Below are 21320 nucleotides of genomic sequence, written 5' to 3' on the forward strand. Positions count from 1 at the left end.
AAAGGCAGCATAAAAGTAACCCAAAAGACTTGAGTGGTTAAATCCATATCTTCAGAAGTGATATGATAGGTGTGGGTGAGAAACAGGTCAATATTTGCTAGAAATTCTTCTCCCTGCCCAGTAGGGGGTGTATGCATGAAGAATGTGAAAATTGACTGAGCAGGAAGGAGAATTTATAGTAAAATATTAATCTGGACCAAAAGAGCTGAAATATTCTTCTAAAAATCTTAATTTGTGTTCAGCAGAAGAAAGTCAGTCATACACATCCAAAATGGCATAAGGGTGAATAAATGAGAGATTTTTCATTTTTGGGTGAACTATCCCTTTAACAGATATGTACAGGTTGCACATAATAAAAAAAAAAACAATTATATCACTCATGTTTATTGTTAAGGGTAAAGAGGGGTTTTTCCATTCTTTCTTCCGGTTGAAAAACGAAACGAAGCAACATCATAAAATACGAGGTTTATGCGAAAACTCTGTGTTGTGGATAGTAGAAGTGATGTGTCTTTTGGAACGAATCTGTTAACTGGAGGAATCATTCTCATTCCCCTCTATACACTGACTGATATTTCCTGTTCTTTGACGTCTCTCCTTCTCAAAGCCAATGAGCTCTACTTTGAAGCACGAGACTGCTTTGGTGGCTTTTCATGTCATCTTGTTAATGAACGAGGATCTGCTGACTGACTGAACGAGAGGAGGCATGTAGTTCATTCAGTTCTGCATGCGAGTCAATCGTGCTCAACAAGGAGAGAAAGGGATGAAATGCACTATGGCAAGTTTATATGTATGCACAAAATCCCCAATTTATGACTGAAGACCATACAGTTAAAATGATGTGTATTACGAATGTAAATGTTGTGATTTGGTGAAAATTGTAAGATATTTAGGGTTTTCTTTAACTTTTACTGGATAAAAATGAAGCCTGGCATTTGACAAAATATAAGAAAATAAGACCAGTTTTCTTTTCATTTGTGGCGAAAATGGTTCTGGTAAGTGTCTTCGAACATTTGTACACATGCAAATTACATTTGTGTTGCTTTGTCCTCCTTTTAAAGACTTACTAAAGCCCAAGCCAATAACATTAGAGTACTGGCTGTAAAGGAGCATATCATTGGTTTGACCCACTGAATGCATACATCCCTTCACTAAACTAGTAGTTTGATAGTAGTGGGCACTGTCCCGATGAGCGAGAAGCAGATGATGAGCCAAAGCCAATGAAATACAGAGAGAGCAAGGTTTAGGGAAGCAGGAGACCAAAAAAATAATAATAAAAAAATGGACAATAAATTAAAACATCACCCACATTAAGGGAAACCGTGCGGCAGTTTTAAGAGCTTTCTTTTTCTTTTTACATTTTTTTGCGCTTCATTATCATTCCGTAAAACATAGACGTAATATGATTGACGTATTTCCTCATGAAACCATTGACTCTCCCTTTGAAATTGAACACAAGTGGTCAAGAGACTCGCTTGTACACTTGTGATCGGATCACCGAAAATGCATCTTAATACCAGGTGAACACAATGAATGGTCGTATAGTTGATGCACCAGCAGGATGAAAAAAAAAAACTGAGTTGCAGGGTGCCGACTGCAAGTCCTGTAGTGTGTGCATGGCTTAAAGGAGGCCAACAGCAGTTTTATTCAAAGAGCCTCTGAGTATTTTTTAGCGGATGGCTAGTGGTGATGTAGTCTTTCAGTAATGCTCTGCTTTGCCAAGAACCCAATATTGCTGAAGCTTTGTCTCCCAAGCTTGGTTGGGCAACTTCAAAGAGATGCCTTCTCATTTCAGCAGAAGAAAAGAAAGGGAGGGGTCTTGCTGCCAGGGGCAGCCACAATAGGCCTGTATCAATCTACAGGTGAGGCCTGAGCTCAAGCAAGCTCTAATCAGAGGCCTATGCCTTGGCCTCCGACATGAATGGATCAAAGTAAAGGGTCATACTGAGAGACTCGACAAGGGGCCTCGTGATGGTGGATGAGGGATACCAGCTGTAGAGGAGCTTGTCTTGAATAACTCACCTACTAGGCAGCGGCAGTTTTTGCAGCACGTTAATCAGGATCTGACCCTCCGAAGATCCCCAACAGGAGCTGCCAACTGCACTCATCTGTATGGGGAGAGGATGAAATCAAATCAGATCACAATGGGCTTACAAACACTATGGCAGGATTATTAAAATTATGAATTAAGTTTACAGTACATTTCTATTTTATTTTCCAATTTGTTCTTTCAATTTAGTTTAGTTTTTGTTAGTGGTCCCACTTTATATTAAGGTGTCTTTAATTACTATGTACAGTGCTGTGGAAAAGTATTTGCCCCCATCCTGATTTTTTCTGTTTTTGTGTATCTCATCCTAAATTGTTAAAAAAAATTCAAACAAAATCTAACATAAAATAAAGGCAAGAGTAAACAAACTATCCAATACCAACTGGGCCTGTGTGAAAAAGTATTTGCCCTAGTAGTTACTAAATCCCCAAATCTATGAAACTGCATTCATAATGGGGTACAGCTGGACTAGACACACCCAGCCCTGATTACTGCCAGCCCTGTTCAATCAAATCAACACCTAAATAGAACTTTTTCAGCAGCATGAAGTTGGCTAAAAGGTCTCACCCAGTAGCACATTATGCCAAGGTCAAAAGAAATTCCAGAAATGATGAGGAAAAAGGTGATTGAAATACATTAGTCTGGGAAGGGTTTCAAAGCTATTTTAAAGGCTCTGGGACTCCAAAGAACCACAGTAAGAGCCATTATCTCCAAATGAAGAAAACTTCACAGTAGTGAACCTTCCCAAAAGTGGCCATCCTTCCAAAATTCCTCCAAGAGCACAGCGATGACTCATCCAGAAAGTCACAAAAAAGCCAAGGACAGCATCCAAGGAACTGCAGGCCTGTCTCGCATCAATAAAGGTCACTGTTCATGACTCCACTATCAGAAAGACACTGGCCAAAAATGTCATCCATGGAAGAGTGGCGAGGGGAAAACCACTGTTAACACTGAAGAACATTAAGGCTCGTCTGAATTTTGTCAAAACACACCCTGATGATCCTCAAACCTTTTGGAGAATGTTTTGTGAACTGATGAGTTGAAGGTGGGACTGTTTGGAAGACAGGGGTCCCGTTACATCTGGTGTAAATCAAACACCGAATTCTACAAAAAGAACATCATACCCTACGGTAAAGCATGGTGGTGGTGGTGTGGGGATGCTTTGCTGCTTCAGGGCCAGGGCGACATGCAGTATTTGTGGGAAACATTAATTCTGCTCTCTACCAGAAAATCCTAAAGGAGAACTTCCAGTCATCAGTCCATGAGTTGAAGCTCAAGCGCAACTGGATTATGCAGCAAGACAATGATCCAAAGCATAGGAGTAAGTCCACCTCTGAATGGCTCAAAAGAAGCAAAATTAAAGTTTTGGAGTGGCCTAGTCAAAGTCCTGACTTGAACCCAATTGAGATGCTGTGGCTGGACCTTAAATGGGTAGTTCATGCTCGAAAACCCTCCAATGTGGCTGAACTAACGCAGTTTTGCAAAGAAGAGTGGGCCAAAATTCCACCACAGCGTTGTGAATGACTGATCTCCAGTTATCAGAAGCGTTTGGTTGCAGTTGTTGCTGCTAAAGGTGGCACAACCAGCTATTAAGTTTAAGGGGGCAGTTAGTTTTTCACATGGGTGATATAGGTGTTGGATAACTTTTTTGCTTCAATAAAAATATATATATATTTGAAAACTGTATTTTGTGTTTACTCAGGTTGCCTTTGTTTTATGTTATATCTCGCTTGAAGATCTAAAACAATTTAGTATGAAAAATACACAAAAACAGAAGAAAGTGTTAGGGTATTGGAGTTATGTTTAGGGTAAGGGTAGGATTAGGTTTAGGGGTAAGGTAACAGGTAACTAAAGATGTAATTAAATGGAAGTACTTTAAATGTAAGTACAGTTCAACACGTATGTACATAATAAGTAACATATTAGTTAGACACCTTGTTAGTTGTCATTTTATAACTGTTTGTTATATGTTTTAGTTTTGTTTTTGTATTTTAGGGGTACCAAAGTTAATGCGTTAACTGATACCACTTAAAAATGTTTAACATCATTACATTTCTCTGGTCTGTCTAAAGGCCTTTTCACACTAAACGCGATGCGATTATGAGAGGCGAATCACAGACGAATGGCCCTTTCCCATAGAAAGCTGAACGAATGTTCGCCATTAGCACATTCACGCCTTTAAAATAGGTGGTGCTAATCGACAAGCAATTTTACCCCACTACGGTAGGTGGGTGACAAAAGTGTTGTTGATCTGCTCAGTGAGGAAGAAAACTTTCTAAACACTTCACAAACTATTTCAGTTCACCTGCTGGACAAGCTGACTGACAGTATTTTCTTGTAGACACAGACTGAGGGATGATTAGAAAGAATAGAGTGTAAAAAATGCTTTAATGGTTAAAACATTATCATTTGCTTTAACAGAAAAAGCTGTAATATATGTAATGTCTGAGAGTCATAATTGTGTGGTTTGATAATAATAATAAAAAAAAAAAAAAACGTTATTGTAAATTGTGCCTTAGAAAAAATAAGTAAATAATATTTGTATTTAGACCCTAAGTGAGCAAGCTGGCGATCTCACCCAACAAAACCAATCTTCAGTCTGATCCATTATTACATACTTTAATACTGCTACCGACAGACGAGGCTGTTAACGACTATTAAAAATAGCACAGCAATAACAATTTTGTTTTTGGTAAGGCACACAGAGTGCACGGCAAGTCACAGAAATAGTATTAATATTATTAATATTTGGCGAAGAAAAATCCCCAAAGTTGTTTATTAAAAAAGGTATACAAAGGCAAATATGGCACGATACATATTATATTAAAGACATAAGAGAACTCACGTAAAATCAAATACCAAAAAGGCCAAACAATGCAGCAATATGTAAACAATTATGAAGACAATCCACGACATGAGATGAGATCATTTTTTAAGGGGATGCAAGGCAGTGATGCAGCAATATCATTTACATGTTAAGAGACTCCATTTACATGTTTATGAATTCGGCACGAATGTTCGCTTCAGGTGAGAATGGCTCATTAGGAATCTATTGTTTCGAATAAAAATGTTGATCGCGGGGAGAAATCACACCGAACATTCGCGTTGGTGTGCAAAGGCCTTAAGGCCGTTCACACACACACACACACACACACACACACCCACACAAAATGGTCTCTAGTACTGCATACTTTGGAAAATGATGTTAGGAAACTGAAAACTTCTCAAACGAAAATGGATTATGCTGCCTAAAGTTATCACAATCTTGTTTTTAGGACTTAATCATTCCCTGTGTATTGAAAAAAATAATTTTGCTTTAGTTTTCGTTAATGGTTATAACCCTCCAATACAACACTGACTTTCACACAGTGACAACCAGGAGCAGTTTGAAAGCTCGGATTTAGTCATTTAAACACTCGACAAGCCACACACTATCAAAACAGGCTGAAAATAGCAGGTAGAGTAACCCATATGACATTCGAGTACTTTGCTTGTGATTTGACGTGTCTGTTTTTAGAATTAGCTCTCCACACTTCAGCCTGACAGACCCCATTACAATGTGCTCTCTGTGGTGGCTCACAGATGAGATGCTTTATCTGAGTGAATGAGGGTCAGTTGAAGCACCTACTGATGAACAGCACACCAGACACTCCATCTTTTTAGGAGCCACAGTGAACCCTGCCCTTCACATGCTGGGAGATGCATACAGCACACGGCAATATACTGCACACAGTCATATTTTCACACACAGTAGCGGTGGAAAAATGTGTAATACTTGAGTGGGTGATATAAAAGGTCATTTTATAATAAGTCATTTTTATAGAGAAAGGGATTGAGAAAAATGCAAAATGACCTTCCAAAATTTAAACCATGGAATAAAGTTTTGTCCTAAGATTGTAAGCATGTAATTCTGGTTCTGTTCACTCCATCTCCCTCCAAAAAGTTTTATTTTATTCCAGTATATAGCAGCAAGTACTAGAAAAATAATTAATTATCTTCCATCACAAAATGCAGATCTGAAATATAGGTGCCACTCTAACACATTTTAGCCTTCATAGATGTGCATGTCCATAGACATTCAATCTAATTTTCAGTTCATGCACCAACCCCATTGGTTCATAAAATATCTCAGCCTCTTCGAGTGGACTAGAAGCTCAATCTAGGTCTTTAGAAAGCTGAGATCATCCCCTTTGCGATGATGTATACAATTTTATCATCAATAGCTGATAACATATATCTCTTATGATTTGTTTAGCATACCTTTTCTGCTGGATACCTAAGATATAAGATTGGATTATTCACACAAGCAAGCTCACAGACAAGTACAAAATGGCAAATTGAAAATGGCCAAAAAAAAGCAGTTTTAGCTATTTGGGGCTTAAAGGAGCAGTGATCGGAACATAAGAGACATTTGTATTTAACGTCATACAAATATCATATTTCACTTTGTGATTCTTTTGAAAATTGTACAAACTGTGGTATTAGGGCAGCAAAATAAACATGACACCTCAATGTTTATTTTCAGTTTTTTTCTTATATCTTATTTGTTCTGTTTTAGATATTTAAAAAGTTTTTTATTTTTATTTTGACAGTTCTAGGTCATCAAAATGCTGCTTCCATAATTGTTTTGGGACCAGACATGCACAGTAGCATAGTAATTTTATCTGTTATTGTTTATGTTAGTGAAATGGTCTATTTTGGACCCTGAATGCAGGCCACAAAAACAGCTAGGAATTCACCTTGCAGCATCACATGGAAGAAACACACAGCTGCATCCAATAATCATGTTCAGACTTTCCGCTGAAGTTCCTTAACATACTGGGATCAACTCGCCAGCAAATGGCACTACAGAAGCTTGTCTTGTTCTGTGTTTATGTCTCACACACTCTTTCATGCTGAGACACAGCTAAGCAAAAAGCCCACAGATTGTTACGGCACCCTTTACTTCCAAAACAACCGGGCAAACACAACAGGGTGACAGCTTGTGCACAAAAGCAGTGTCTGAAGAACTAATGCTTTCTGAAACAACTCTTGTGACACTAAGGGAGTTTTTTGTTTTTTTACATTTCAAAGAAGCTTTTGATGGAGGAAGAGGGTAATAACCCTTTAGTATGAGGAGGCCGGTAATAAGTAGGGTGCTGGGAGCTTCAGTATGTTTCCGAAGAGTTTGATGTCTTGTGCGGGAGCATACGACTGTGCTCCTTATCTGTGATGTCATCAACCCAGCCCACCACACTATGTGGCCGTTACTAGGTAACAGGGTTATGCACCCATCAAAACATGTAATTCTGTCTACAAACAGTGTATGTACACACATCACAGGAGATTTGAAATTTTTTTTCCTGAAAGTCATGAAAATTTCAACCACAGTGTCATTTCCAGCACATCTCAAGCTCTGTATTATGTTTAATAGAATTCTGTATTGAAAATGACTCTGGTGGAAATAAAACATTTTACATTTCTGAAATAAAATAATAATGATTGACTAAATAAATCAATATGGTCGAGTCCTTTGTCTTGCTAAGGCTAATTTTATGTAACATTTTATGTATCCTAAATACATACAATTAAATACTATTTTCAAATTTTTTGCATAATTTGGCAAAATTACAGCTTGATTGGAAATGATGACCAATAAAAAACACTGCTCCAAGGTGATATTTACCTTGAATTTTCTTCAAACATCACTTGTCCATCACAGTCTCATGAGAATTTGTTAAAAATAGTACAAAATGGTGAATTTGTGAGAAATCGTGCAACTTCCTTTGTATGAAAACGTATGACTTATATACAAACTAATCACATACACTTCCCTCGTCACCTTCAAAACTCTCATATATCCTTTCTTCCATCGTATAAAAAAACGTATAAATTACAATCATGGTCGCAGGTTCAAATTTATTGTTCGTTCTAGATATGGGCTTTGGGTTAGGGGTTAAAATTTAAAAAAATTATCACAACCACGCATTCGAAACATGGAAGTTTCTCTTTTTTCTGTCCAACACAAGGCTTTTTTCATAACTGTCATGGTTAGGTTTAGGGTGTGGGAAAGGTGTTACACTTTATTGCAAAGGTAAACCTAACATCGACAAAAATCATTTTAACAAGAAAGAAACAAAACATCGGGGTCTACAAGGACACATGGGAAGCATTTGTGATTGATTTGGTGTATAAGTCGTATGTTTTTGTTCGAACAAAGTTGTACGAATTTGCTATCTTGTACTATAATAATAATTATAATAATAATTTTCTTTATTTATCACACATTATACATTTGCACATATACAGTGAAATTCTTCTTTTTCACATATCCCAGCTAGGCTGGGGTCAGAGTGCAGGGTCAGCCATGATACGGCGCCCCTGGAGCAGATAGGGTCAAGGGCCTTGCTCAAGGGCCCAACAGTGGCATCTTGGCGGTGCTGGGGCTTGAACCCCCGACCTTCTGATCAGTAACCCAGAGCCTTAACCGCTGAGCTACCACTGCCCACTGCCCTACTATTCTTATGAATCATCTTGAGAGCAGGTTGACTCATCTCATATTTAATCTAAAGCATGCTCTTTACGGATACTTACAGTTGTAGCCAAAAATATTGGCACCATTGGTAAATATGAGCAAAGGCTGTGAAAAATGTCTTTATTGTTTATCCTTTTGATTTTCCATTCAAAATATTCACAAAAATCTAACTTTTATTTGAAGCAGATCTCATAATTAAATATTTTTCTCCAATACACATTTGCCACATTTATTGGAGTAAAATATATTTTAAGTATATTCCCATTCATATTTAAAAAAATTTAGTACACCTGGGTGACTAGGAACATGAAATTGTTCAGCCATGACTTCCTGTTTCACATGGGTATAAATATGAGGTAACACACTGGCCAAATTCCCCTAGTCATCCATCACAATGGGTAAGACCAAAGAATACAGTTCTGATGTGCAGCAAAATGTTGTTGAGCTTCACAAAATGAGAAGTGGCTATAAGAAAATAGCTGAAGCATTGAAAATGTCCATTTCTACCATCAGGGTAATAATTAAGAAGTTCCAGTCAACTGGAGATGTTACGAATTGGCCTAGAAGAGGACGTGTGTCTATATTGTCTCCACGCACACTGAGGAGGATGGTTCAAGTTGCCAAAAATTCTCCAAGGATCACAGCTGGAGAATTGCAGGAATTAGTTAGGTCTTGGGGTCAGAAGGTCTCCAAAACTGCAATCAGACGTCACCTACATCACAACAAGATGTTACGGAGGGTTTCATGAAAAAGTCTCTGCTCTCATCCAACAACTAACTCAAGCGTCTTCAGTTTGACAGACACTACTGGAACTTCAAATGGGACCGGGTTCTATGGTCAGATAAAACAAAAATAGAGCTTTTTTGCAGCAAACACCAGAAATGGGTTTGGCGCACTCAGAGAGGTAGCCATATGGAAAAGTACCCCATGCCCACAGTTAAATATGGTGGTGGATTTTTAAAGTTGTGGGGCTGTTTTTATGCAAGAGGTCCTGGACATCTTGTTCAGATACATGGCATCATGGACTCTATCAAATACCAACAGATAAAAAATCAAAATCTGACTGTCTCTGCCAGAAAGTTTAAAATGGGCTGTGGATGGATCTTCCAGCAGGACAATGATCCAAAACAAAATTAACACAAAAAAATAGTTCATTGACCACAAAATCAAGGTTCTGCCATGGCCATCCCAGTCTCCTGACCTGAACCCCATAGAAAACATGTGGGGTGAACTGAAGAGGAGAGTCCACCAGTGTGGATCTCAGAATTCGAAGGATCTGGAGAGATTCTGTATGGAGGAATGGTCTTAGATCCCTTGCCATGTGTTCTCCAACCTCATTAGGCATTACAAGAGAAGAATCAGAGCTGTTATCTTGGCAAAGGGAGGTTGCACAAATTATTGAATAAAAGGGTGGCAATAATTGTGCCACACATACACCAATCAGCCACAACATTAAAACCACCTGCCTAATATTGTGTAGGTCCCCCTCATGCCGCCAAAATAGCACCAACCCGCATCTCAGAATAGCATTCTGAGATGCCATTCTTCTCACCACAATTGTACAGAGTGGTTATCTGAGTTACTGTACACTTTGTCAGTTCGAACCAGTCTGGCTATTCTCCGTTGACCTCTCTCATCAACAAGGCGTTTCCGTCCACAGAACTGCCGCTCACTGGATGTTTTTTAGTTTTTGGCACCATTCGGAGTAAACGCTAGAGACTGTTATGCGTGAAAATCCCAGGAGATCAGCAGTAACAGAAATACTCCAACCAGTCCATCTGGCACCAACAATCATGCCATGGTCCAAATTACTGAGCTCACATTTTTTCCTCATTCTGATGGTTGATGTGAACATTAACTGAAGCTCCTGAACCGTATCTGCCTGATTTTATGCACTGCACTGCTGCCACATGATTGGCTGATTAGATAATCGCAAAAAAAAAAAACATCCAGTGAGTGGCAGTTCTGTGGATGGAAATGCCTTGTTGATGAGAGAGGTCAACAGAGAATCGCCAGACTGGTTTGAACTGACAAAGTACACGGTAGCTCTGTAAAATTGTGGTGAGAAGAATAGCATCACAGAATGCTATTTTGAGATGCGGGTGGTGGAGGACGAATCTCAGTTGCCTCCGCATCTGAGACCGACAATCACGTGGCTTGTTGAGCGCATTACCACGGAGACATAGCGCATGTGGAGGCTTCATACCATTATCCGCGGCATCCATGCACAACTCGCCACGCGCCGCACCGAGAGCGAACCACATTATAGAGACCACGAGGAGGTTACCCTATGTGACTCAACCCTCCCTAGCAACCGGGCCAATTTGGTTGCTTAGGAGACCTGGCTGGAGTCACTCAGCATGCCCTAGATTCGAACTCGCGATTCCAGGGGTGGTAGTCAGCGTCTTTACAGGCAGGTGGTTTTAATGTTGTGGCTGATCGGTGTATATTTGACAAAAATGTTTATTTATTTATTTTTAATAAAACTTTTGTTGTGTTTGCAATTGTTTAATATCCATTAGAGGATAGATTTTTGTGAATATTTTGAATGAAATATCAAAAGGATAAACAATAAAGACTTATTTTTCATAGCTTTCTTTGCTCATATTTACCAAGGGTGCCAGTATTTTTGGCCACAACTGTAAGTCGACTTTTAATAGTTTAATTTGAAAGTCTGGGTCTGGGATAAGGCTAAAACAGTCAAATCTTTACATAAAAGACATTTGAAAAGTACCAAAAATAAATTATGCAAATGAAAAAAAGCAAAGTTTAAAGCTGTATATATGAATACATACAATATACTGTTCATAACATTAAAAGTGAACCTCAAGGAAAATAATAATAAAAAAATGCATGACATTTCAGGTACAACATTGTTAGGATTAAACTTGGTAGACTCTCTATTCCTGCTTTCTACCCCTGATTTTATTATGTTTAATTTTTTATTATTATAGACCAACTGGAAACAAAGCTTTGTTCTAAGAAAATCTCCTTCCTTTTGCTAGGAATTAATTTGAAAGAAGGCAAATGACTCATAACAAGCTTTCCCCAGAAAGCCCTCAAATGTACACAAGATAGCAGTTGAGGAGGAAGCCGGCTGTTTTGGAACAGGCAGCTAGGAGAAGCTGCTTTAAATAGCTGCTGAAACAGAGGTGTTAAAAACAGTTGCACAGCAGCTGATAGACTCATGGCCCCTCTGCACGATTTACTGTGTCCAACATGCCCAGAGAAGTCTAAGTCAATACAAGACATTATTTTGGCCTACATTTCTCTAAAATGGATGCAGTATCTTGCAGCTCAGATGCAAAGGGTTGCAGTGTGACATAAGCAAAAGAAGTTGAAAAGATACAGTGAGTGAAAGAGTGAAAGACAAAGTATGATCAAAAAGAGGCAGAGAGAGAGAAAGCTTACATATGAAGACAGAACATGTGCATATGTGAGAGCTAAAACTGCTGAAGGCTTGGATCACTCGACTTTTGATGGCTGTCATTATATGTAGATGACAGCCGTTCACACTGACAGCAATTTGGAGCAAAAAATTGACCATTAGTTTTTTATGAGAATTGGTGATTTGAGGTTACATGAGTGACTGAATGTGAAGAGACCAACTTTATGCAAATGAGCATCAACAAAATTTTTATTCACCAAAGTGGCATTCAACTGATCACAATGTATAGTCAGGACATTAATAACATGAAAAATGTCTATTACAATTTGAAAAAATTTTTTCAGACCTTCTTCAACTACTTCAAAGAGTTCTCATAAAAAAATCCTCCACATGCAGCAATGACAGCTTTGCAGATCCTTGGCATTCTAGCTGTCAGTTTGTCCAGACACTCAGGTGACATTTCACCCCACACTTCCTGTAGCACTTGCCATAGATGTGGCTGTCTTGTCGGGCACTTCTCACGCACCTTACAGTCTAGCTGATTCCACAAAAGCTCAATGGGGTTAAGATCCATAACACTCTTTTCCAATCATCTGTTGTCCAATGTCTGTGTTTCTTTGCCCACTCTAACCTTTTCTTTTTGTTATTTTGTTTCAAAAGTGGCTTTTTCTTTGCAGTTCTTCCCATAAGGCCTGCACCCCTGAGTCTTCTCTTTACTGTTGTACATGAAACTGGTGTTGAGCGGGTAGAATTCAATGAAGCTGTCAGCTGAGGACATGTGAGGTGTCTATTTCTCAAACTAGAGACTCTGATGTATTTATTCTCGTTTAGTTGTATCTGGGCTTCCACATCTCTTTCTGTCCTTGTTAGAGCCAGTTGTCCTTTGTCTTTGAAGACTGTAGTGTACACCTTTGTATGAAATCTTCAGTTTTTTGGCCATTTCAAACATTATATAGCCTTCATTCCTCAAAACAATGATTGACTGACGAGTTTCTAGAGAAAACAGTTTCTTTTTTGCCAATTTTGACCTAATATTGACCTTAAGACATGCCAGTCTTTTGCATACTGTGGCAACTCAAAAACAAACACAAAGACAATGTTAAGCTTCATTTAATGAACCAAACAGCTTTCAGCACTGTTTGTTATAATGGCAAGTGATTTTCTAGTACCAAATTAGCAATTTAGCATGATAACTCAAGGATAAGGTGTTGGAGTGATGGCTGCTGGAAATGGGTTCTGTCTAGATTTGAACAAAAATAATTTTTTTCTAATAGTGATGGTGCTGTTTTTTTACATCAGTAATGTGCTGACTATACTTTGTGATCAGCTGAATGCCACTTTGGTGAATTAAAGTACCAATTTCCTTCCAAAACAGCTAAATCTGTACATTTTTCCAAACTTTTGGCCACCAGTGCATATACAGTTGAAGTCAGAAATTTACATACACCTTAGCCAAATACATTTAAACTCAGTTTTTCAAAATTCCTGACATTTAATCGTAGAAAACATTCCGTGTCTTAGGTCAGTTAGGATCACTACTTTATTTTAAGAATGTGAAATGTCAGAATAATTGTAGAGAGAATTATTTATTTCAGCTTTTATTTCTTTCATCACATTCCCAGTGGGCCATAATTTTACATACACTTTGTTATTAATTGGGAGCATTGTCTTTAAATTGTTTAACTTGGGTCAAACATTTTGGGTAGCCTTCCACAAGCTTCTCACAATAAGTTACTGGAATTTTGGCCCATTCCTCCACAAAATCAGGTCAGGTTTGTAGGCCTCCTTGCTCGCACATGCTTTTTCAGTTCTGCTGACAAATTTTCTATCAGATTTAGGTCAGGGCTTTGTGATGGCCACTCCAATACCTTGACTTTGTTGTCCTTAAGCCATTTTGCCACAACTCTGTAGGTATGCCTGGGGTCATTGTCCATTTGGAAGACCCATTTGCAACCAAGCTTTCTTCATGGCTGATGTCTTGAGATGTTGCTTCAGTATATCCACATAATTTTCCTTCCTCATAATGCCATCTATTTTGTGAAGTGCACCAGTCCCTCCAGCGCAAAGCACCCCCACAACATGATGCTGCCGCCCCCATGCTTCATGGTTGGGATGGTGTTCTTCAGTGTTCTTCTGACCCACTGGAATTGTCATATAGTCAATTAAAAGTGAAAAAATCTGTCTGTAAAAAAGTAGATGTCCTAAATTACTTGCCAAAACTATAGTTTGCTAATATGAAATCTGTGGAGTGGTTAAAAAATGTGTTTTAATTACTTCAACTTCAGTTTATGTAAACTTTTGACTTCAACTGTAAATACATAACAGATAAAAGACAGAGAAAGTTCTGCCCCCACATTTTAAAAAGGTGGGGCATTTGTCTCTTTTAGTGTCATTATTTGCTTTAAAGTTATTACAACTTTATTAGGGGCAAAATTGTTTAGTGTAGTGGAAATGATGCCACAAATGTGCAACAGTTGCATAAAAAAAACAAAATCATAGAAACAATTTTCACGCAATAAATATTAATGTTTTTTTATTGTTTATTATTTTATTTCATTCTTTAAGATTATATTATAGTTATTATACACTCACTGACCACTTTATTAGGGACACCTGTACATCTTATTCATACAGTTATCTAATCAGCCAATCATGTGGCAGCAGTGTAATGTATAAAATCACGCAGATACGTGTCAGGAGCTTCAGTTAATGTTCACATCAACCATCAGAACGGGGAAAAAAAAATTTGATCTCAGTGGTTTGGACCGTGGCATGATTGTTGGTGCTAGAAAGGCTGGTTTGAGTATTTCTGTAACTGCTGATCTCCTGGGATTTTCACACACATCAGTCTCTAGAGTGTATAGAGAATGGTGCGAGAAACAAAAAACAACCAGTGAGCGGCAGTTCTGTGGAGGAAAACGCCTTGTTGATGAGAGCGGTCAACGGAGAATGGCCAGACTGGTTCGAGCTGACAGGAAGGCTCAGATAATCCCTCTGTACAGTTGTAGTGAGCAGAACAGCATCTCAGAACGCACAATATGTCGAACTTTGAGGCAGATGAGCTACAACAGCAGAAGACCACATTGGGTTCCACTTCTGTCAGCCAAGAACAGAAAACTGAGGCTGCAGTGGGCCTATCATTTGTGTACCTCACAGAAATCCAGATTTGTCAGACCAGGCGATGTTTTTCCAATCATCTAATGTCCAGTTTTCGTGAGCCTGTGCCCACTGTAGACTCAGTTTCCTGTTCTAAGCTGACAGTAGTGGTACCCGGAAGTGTCTTCTGCTGCTGTAGCCCATCTGCCTCAATGTTTGATGTGTTGTTTGTACAGAAATGCTTTTCTGCATAGCACTGTTGTAACATGTGGTTATTTGGGTAACTGTCACCTTCCAGTCAGCTTGGACCAGTCTGGCCATTCTCCTCTGACCTCTGTCATTAACAAGGGGTTTTCACCCACAGAACTGCCACTTGCTAGATGTTTTTTGTACCATTTTGAGTAAACTCTAGAGACTGTTGTACGTGAAAATCCCAGGAGATCAGCAGTTACAGAAATACTCAAACCTGCCCATCTGGCACCAACAATCATGCCACGGTCTAAACCACTGAGATCCAAATTTGTCCCCATTCTGACGGTTGATGTGAACATTAACCTGACCCATATCTGCATGATTTTATACATTACACTTTTAAACAATTTTTATTTTTAGGATGGATATTCATTTGAAAAGAACCAAAAAATAAATAAAAAAATAGCAAGGCCTGCTAAAAAGTTTCCAAGTCAGATTTAATGTGACTTTCATATAATAAAAAAATACATATTTTTTTATTTTTAATAAAAATCAACCCCTGGGACACGAAATTTGCCTGAAGTTGAAGAAACCCTAATATAGTAGGCACAATAGGCCTATATAACTATGTGATTTCATCACTGAATCCACCAGAAACTAATAACTATCAACAACTTATTTTGAAATGCTTATAACAGTTATCACAGCCTTGGCTGCCTTTACTATTCCAGTGCTTTTAGTCTCTCATTTGCATAAAACTCATAACTTTTGACACTCTCACTGCTTGCTCCGCTCCAAAGTCAATCCCACTATCGCCCGCACAAACTCATCTCCCATTGAGAATCACTTGTAAACGCCTGCACAGCTCCGCTCACTCTGCGCCAGTGGACACATCAGTGTGAATGCACCTTAAGATGGATCGCTACCAACCCTGACCTAAGGGCAGGACTTTTCACAGAGAGAAAGAATGAGAAAAAAGAGAGAGAAAAATGAATAGAAAACATAACGAAAAACAAACATTTTCTCTTAACTCGCTCCTCTGAACCTAAACAAGCTCTGTTGCGCATTTAATATGCAAGCAGTTTCCTAGTTTCCCCACTTCAAAGGCTGACATGGAACAGTACACCCAAGTCCATGTAATTACCAACTGAATTAACATTCCTATTAGCATATTAGTATAACAGATTCTCAGATAGGGTCTTAAGGGAAACTCCAGTGTTCCATGCACTCACGCACTCAAGTGCATGACCGACCATTCTGGTTAAAGGACAAGATGAGAGGATGTGAAGATGAACTTAATCAATCCACAACACACAAACATGTACCACACACACTCTCTTTTCAACGGCTGCATAATAATATGTTAGATGAAGAGATTTCTTTAATACATTCATTGCACATTGTTTTCAGATAATACCTCTTGCCAGAGCTAACTGAAAATAATGCAGTCTACAAGATGACAGGACGCAAATAGAAACCCATTTCTACTTATTTTCAAATGCTTCCTTGCTGAAAGTACGGTTAAATCCCCAAAATTGCCCAAAACCTTCAAAAACTGTCCATCGGACCAAAGTGGGCAACCAGCAAAGACCAGCCAACCAGATGGTTTATGCTATTCTTTTTCAGCAGGGATAAAACAGAAATAAACATGATTAACAGGATGAACATATAACCGTCAAACAAAGTTTTCTTCAGTTTGGGACATGCAACTTTTTAATTCCTTGACTGTGTCAGTACCATGGTACAGCAAGGATATTAGATGGTAATTCATTCTTTGGTACTTTTATATACAGGTCCCAAAAAGTATTTGTATTCCTGAGCCACACAATGTCACAACATTACAAATATTTCCAAGCAAAACATTTCACAAAAAGTTTGTTTGGTTCCAATTTACAATATATATATATATATATATATATATATATATATATATATATATATATATTGATCAGAATTTATCTAGACACTTTTTGCATATCAAACTTAAAGAAACATGTTCATAGCAAAATCTACATGATGGGGCTGTTTTTGAGATGAGGTCGGTGAAATTGAGTTGGTTGATGATGGTTATCCCTAGGTTTCTGACCACTGTCCACTGGGACATGGTGAGCAAAGCGAAGCAGCATTTTCAGTTCATTCCAATGAGAATCCAACTCACAAGAGTGGCACTCGGTTCCCATTGGAGTGAATTGAAAATGCCTGATTCGCTTCGCTCACCACGCGCAAGTGGACACGTACTGTTAAGGTTTTAACCACACTGCATTGCAATGTTGCATGCAGGTTAAGAAAATATTATATAAATATGATACTGTTTTATAATAATAATAATGATGATAATAATAATAATTGCTATTGTTGTTGTTGTGGTTAATATTATACAAACATATATTTACATAAACAAAAAAATCTTAGCTTAATAATAACTTATTTTTGGTTTCCAAAAACTAATGATGAAAAGTGGGATAAAAACCAATCACAAAATGGACAAAAACAAATACACAGTTTCCCTCCCTATTTTTAACTGTATTTTTTGTGTATTTATTCTGGTTATTTTTAAGAGGACTCAAGTGTGAACACCATTTCTTAAACAGTATTACTACTGGTAGTAGAGTACATTTGCCCATGACTTAATTTTGGTCAAAAGGAAACACATACTATTTTTTTTAAAAATGTTAATCATATAGCAGTTCAAATTGCATATTGTTTTTCAAAATAATCACAATTAGATTTTTGGTCCAAATCGTTCAGCCCTACTCCAAGGTATTTCAAAGAGCAACATGCCTAATCTCCAAAAACGATAGTATTATCGTGGTACTTTTTTAGTTTCTTCTACAGCTTTTCCAATGAGTTGGCCAGCACAACCAGTTTATTACATTTACATGCATTTATTTAAAGAAACATGGGAAGTGCTGCAATATGCTCCGAAAAAAATTGTGCTAAAGCATTTGTGTAGGTGCTACATTTTTTTGTTGAGTTTTTTATGGACTTACATCAGGCAAAACAAGAACAAAGAGTTCAACAACCTTGTACCTTATTTTTTTTTAAACAACATCTCAGATCAGAAAGTACCACATGCACTACAGAGGACAGAACAGTGAAGAAACTGCGATGACTCAAAGGGAACATTCATTACATAGTGTCTTTACTTCAGTCTTGATTCTTATAACATACAAGAATCCAGCAGAAGAGATGAGGGCAGCAGGCAAAGAATCAGACTTTACACTGCATGTTAATGGTATGCGCTTATTCTGATGACTGCACACACAAACATTTAACTTGTTAACTATATTAATCAACTAGAATGGTGCTTGCCCATGCAAAAGTTGCCACCATTGATGCCAGGGTGTTACTAAACAGTTACTAGGCTTTTCTGGGTGGTTGCAAAGGTTGTTCTGGATTGTTGTTTACTGGCCCAAGTCAAAAGAGCCCGTCCCAAAGTATCTGGGATATTCTTGTTCTTATAAACAGTTCCAGTCCCTTCCACAATAAGTCTATGTGATTTTTTTAGTGCCTCTTTTATCATCCACCAGGTGAAAAAGTCTGATCACTTAGAAAAGTAATAGCACACCTCTCCTGAACCTGCCACATGATTTGAGTCATTATTCATGTTTTAGAACAACCAGTGTGGTGTGAGTGAGTAAATTTAATACTGTGAGTTAGGGGCTTATTCAAATCCCAAATCCCACTGTAATAGTCATGCTTTCCATAGCTAGCACTGCAAATGAAATGTTTTAATAATTCAAATTGGAGTAAATAATGAGTCTTCAAACTGTATCTTCCCAAACACCGAATTAAAAAAAAACAAAAAAAAATAAAAACACAGCGAGTATAGTTGGCTCCGGCTGCCGGTTTGATGACCTGTAATGATCTAGGTGACATTTATTAGGCTGTTGCCATCTTTGTTAAGGTTGAATGCTGCACTCGTACAGAAAAACACCTGGCAAAATGGCAAAGCTTAGTGTGACTGATTAGATTTTTTCCTATACATACTCCTTGAAGACATTTTCATCCTTAATGAAACACTCAAGTCAACTAGCATGTATGAAGATCCTTCAAAAAGCTTCTAGATGCCCAGAAAGCTGCTATCTATTACTAACTCCTTTCTGTCCAGTTTCTTATAAAAATAACACTAACATCACCCATCCATGTAATATGCTGGTCAGTCACGGTCTCTGCTGACTCATAAACAGCATGTGCAGTTCTCCTTTCAAAACACAACACACTGGTCACTCAGAACATACTGTTACCATCCTGACCCAATGTTTTATGTGGCCCGGGTGTGAAATGGAGACCTTCCTTTTTAGCCTTTGTACTGTTCTTTAAAAGCCCCTTCATCATGCTCTGGATCTATTTCTGATATTATGAGGCAATTAGTGAGGTCTTTGATGTCTTGATAAAAATGAGCATGCATAGATTTTACAGCTTTGCAATTAATGAATACTAATTAAAAGGCCTTTGTTGATGGCCAGGGTGAGAGAAAGATGAGTGAGCTTGGTTTTCAATGCTTTAATTGAAACCCTTTGTCACTTGTCCACTCGCGTGTGAATAAGTGCTCTCTGTCACTCTGAAAAAAGGAGAACAATGTTAATTAATTTGCATAATTTGCATAAATATAATGCTCTTTTGCATAGGTGGTAAAAGATGTCGGATCCAGAAAACAACCAATGGACCATCACTCAAAAATCTGTTTGGTTGAATAATCCATGGTTGCACGAGTCTGCATCAAACCAGCATCAGTTCATCACTTTTTCATCCGATTGGATGTTCTGAAGACAGCATAATGTAGACCTGTCTCAATTCATTACTGTGGTATGCTGCAGGATAGCATGGAGCAGAAGTAAAGAGTGATGATTAACGGGTGGATGTACATCATGTCATTCTTTCCCTGACACCTCTTAATGGAATGGGCTAGAGCTTTGTATAACTCAATCCTATTTCAAATACACTAATTCAGAAAGTGAATTAAATTCGTAAACAGAATGATTATCTACAAGATAAAACAGGCTCCTCATTTACCCAGTGTTGCACAATAGGTTGTCTCATCACCCAAGGACCATCCAAAGTCTGTTCATTGACCGTCTATTGCACACAAAACTAGAAAGCACTTTCTCAATCTGCCAAATTCAAATCTGGTTGGCCGGCTTTAAGCCCCAAGGGCAGACAGGTTTCTTTATTAGTCCCTCAGGAATGGTGGTGTTCACAAGGTACCAGGTTGAAACAATGTGTGCTTTTGAGGAAGAACTAATAACTGGATTTGCCAAAGTTTGTCAGGTTAGCAGCCTCAAATCATTTTTTTTTTTTTTAGTTTGTTTGAGGGACCTAGTAGTAATTGAACTAGATATCAATGAGCCTGAGCTGTATATTCCACCTTGTCATTTCTGAAATAATCTGTGATTATTACTTTTGGAAGTAAATAACTTCAAAAGTCTACACACATTTTCAGCTATTTCTTGGTGTTTTCTCGACAACCATTAATGGAGACTGCCATACCATTATTTAAATAAGCATTTCCCACAATGGTATATTATTGTGAGATAATCTAATTCAGATATGCCCACCCCTAAATGGCACGCAAAAACAATTTGATCTGTGGTTGGTACCTTCACATGTCAGTCAAACAGACTCTTCCAGTCTAAGTGGGCAGTTCTTGGTAGTGATGGGAAGTCTGATTAATTGCAAACTGGTTCTTTCAAACGATTCATTTCAATGAATCAGTTCAAAAAACCATTCAGTAGTTCATCAGCTGTCCTGTCGTTGAATATGACTCATACGAATACGACACATATTTAGGTTTTAGTAAGTGTCCTAAGTTTAATAAGTTTCCTAGATTAAGGTTTTGCACCTAAAGCACTCTATACAGACAGCGATGCAGAAACACGAAGATGTTCTGTGTGTCTAAAACATATTAAGAGAATAAACTAGTCTTAATAAACTCACCCTTTTATACAGAAACCATAATTATCTTTAAAAAAAAAAAAAAAAAAAGAGAAAGAAAGAAACCTGTCTGCCCTTGGGGCATAAAGCCAGCAAACCAGATTAGAATTTGGCAGACTGAGAAAGTGCTTTCTAGTTTTGTGTGTAGTTGA

General features: G+C 38.0%; 1 protein-coding gene across 1 annotated transcript in view; it reads right to left on the reverse strand.

Annotated features, from left to right (window-relative positions):
* The window catches only part of ulk4 (unc-51 like kinase 4), a 234206-nt gene that overhangs the window by 1922 nt on the left and 210964 nt on the right, over positions 1 to 21320 (reverse strand). Inside the window, exon 36 of the mRNA XM_051721331.1 lies at positions 2020 to 2105. Coding sequence (XP_051577291.1) covers positions 2020 to 2105 — 86 coding nt within the window. The remainder of the gene's footprint in view (positions 1 to 2019; positions 2106 to 21320) is intronic.

This window comes from Myxocyprinus asiaticus, chromosome 16 (genome assembly GCF_019703515.2).
Source record: "Myxocyprinus asiaticus isolate MX2 ecotype Aquarium Trade chromosome 16, UBuf_Myxa_2, whole genome shotgun sequence".
Taxonomy (NCBI): Eukaryota; Metazoa; Chordata; class Actinopteri; order Cypriniformes; family Catostomidae; genus Myxocyprinus; species Myxocyprinus asiaticus.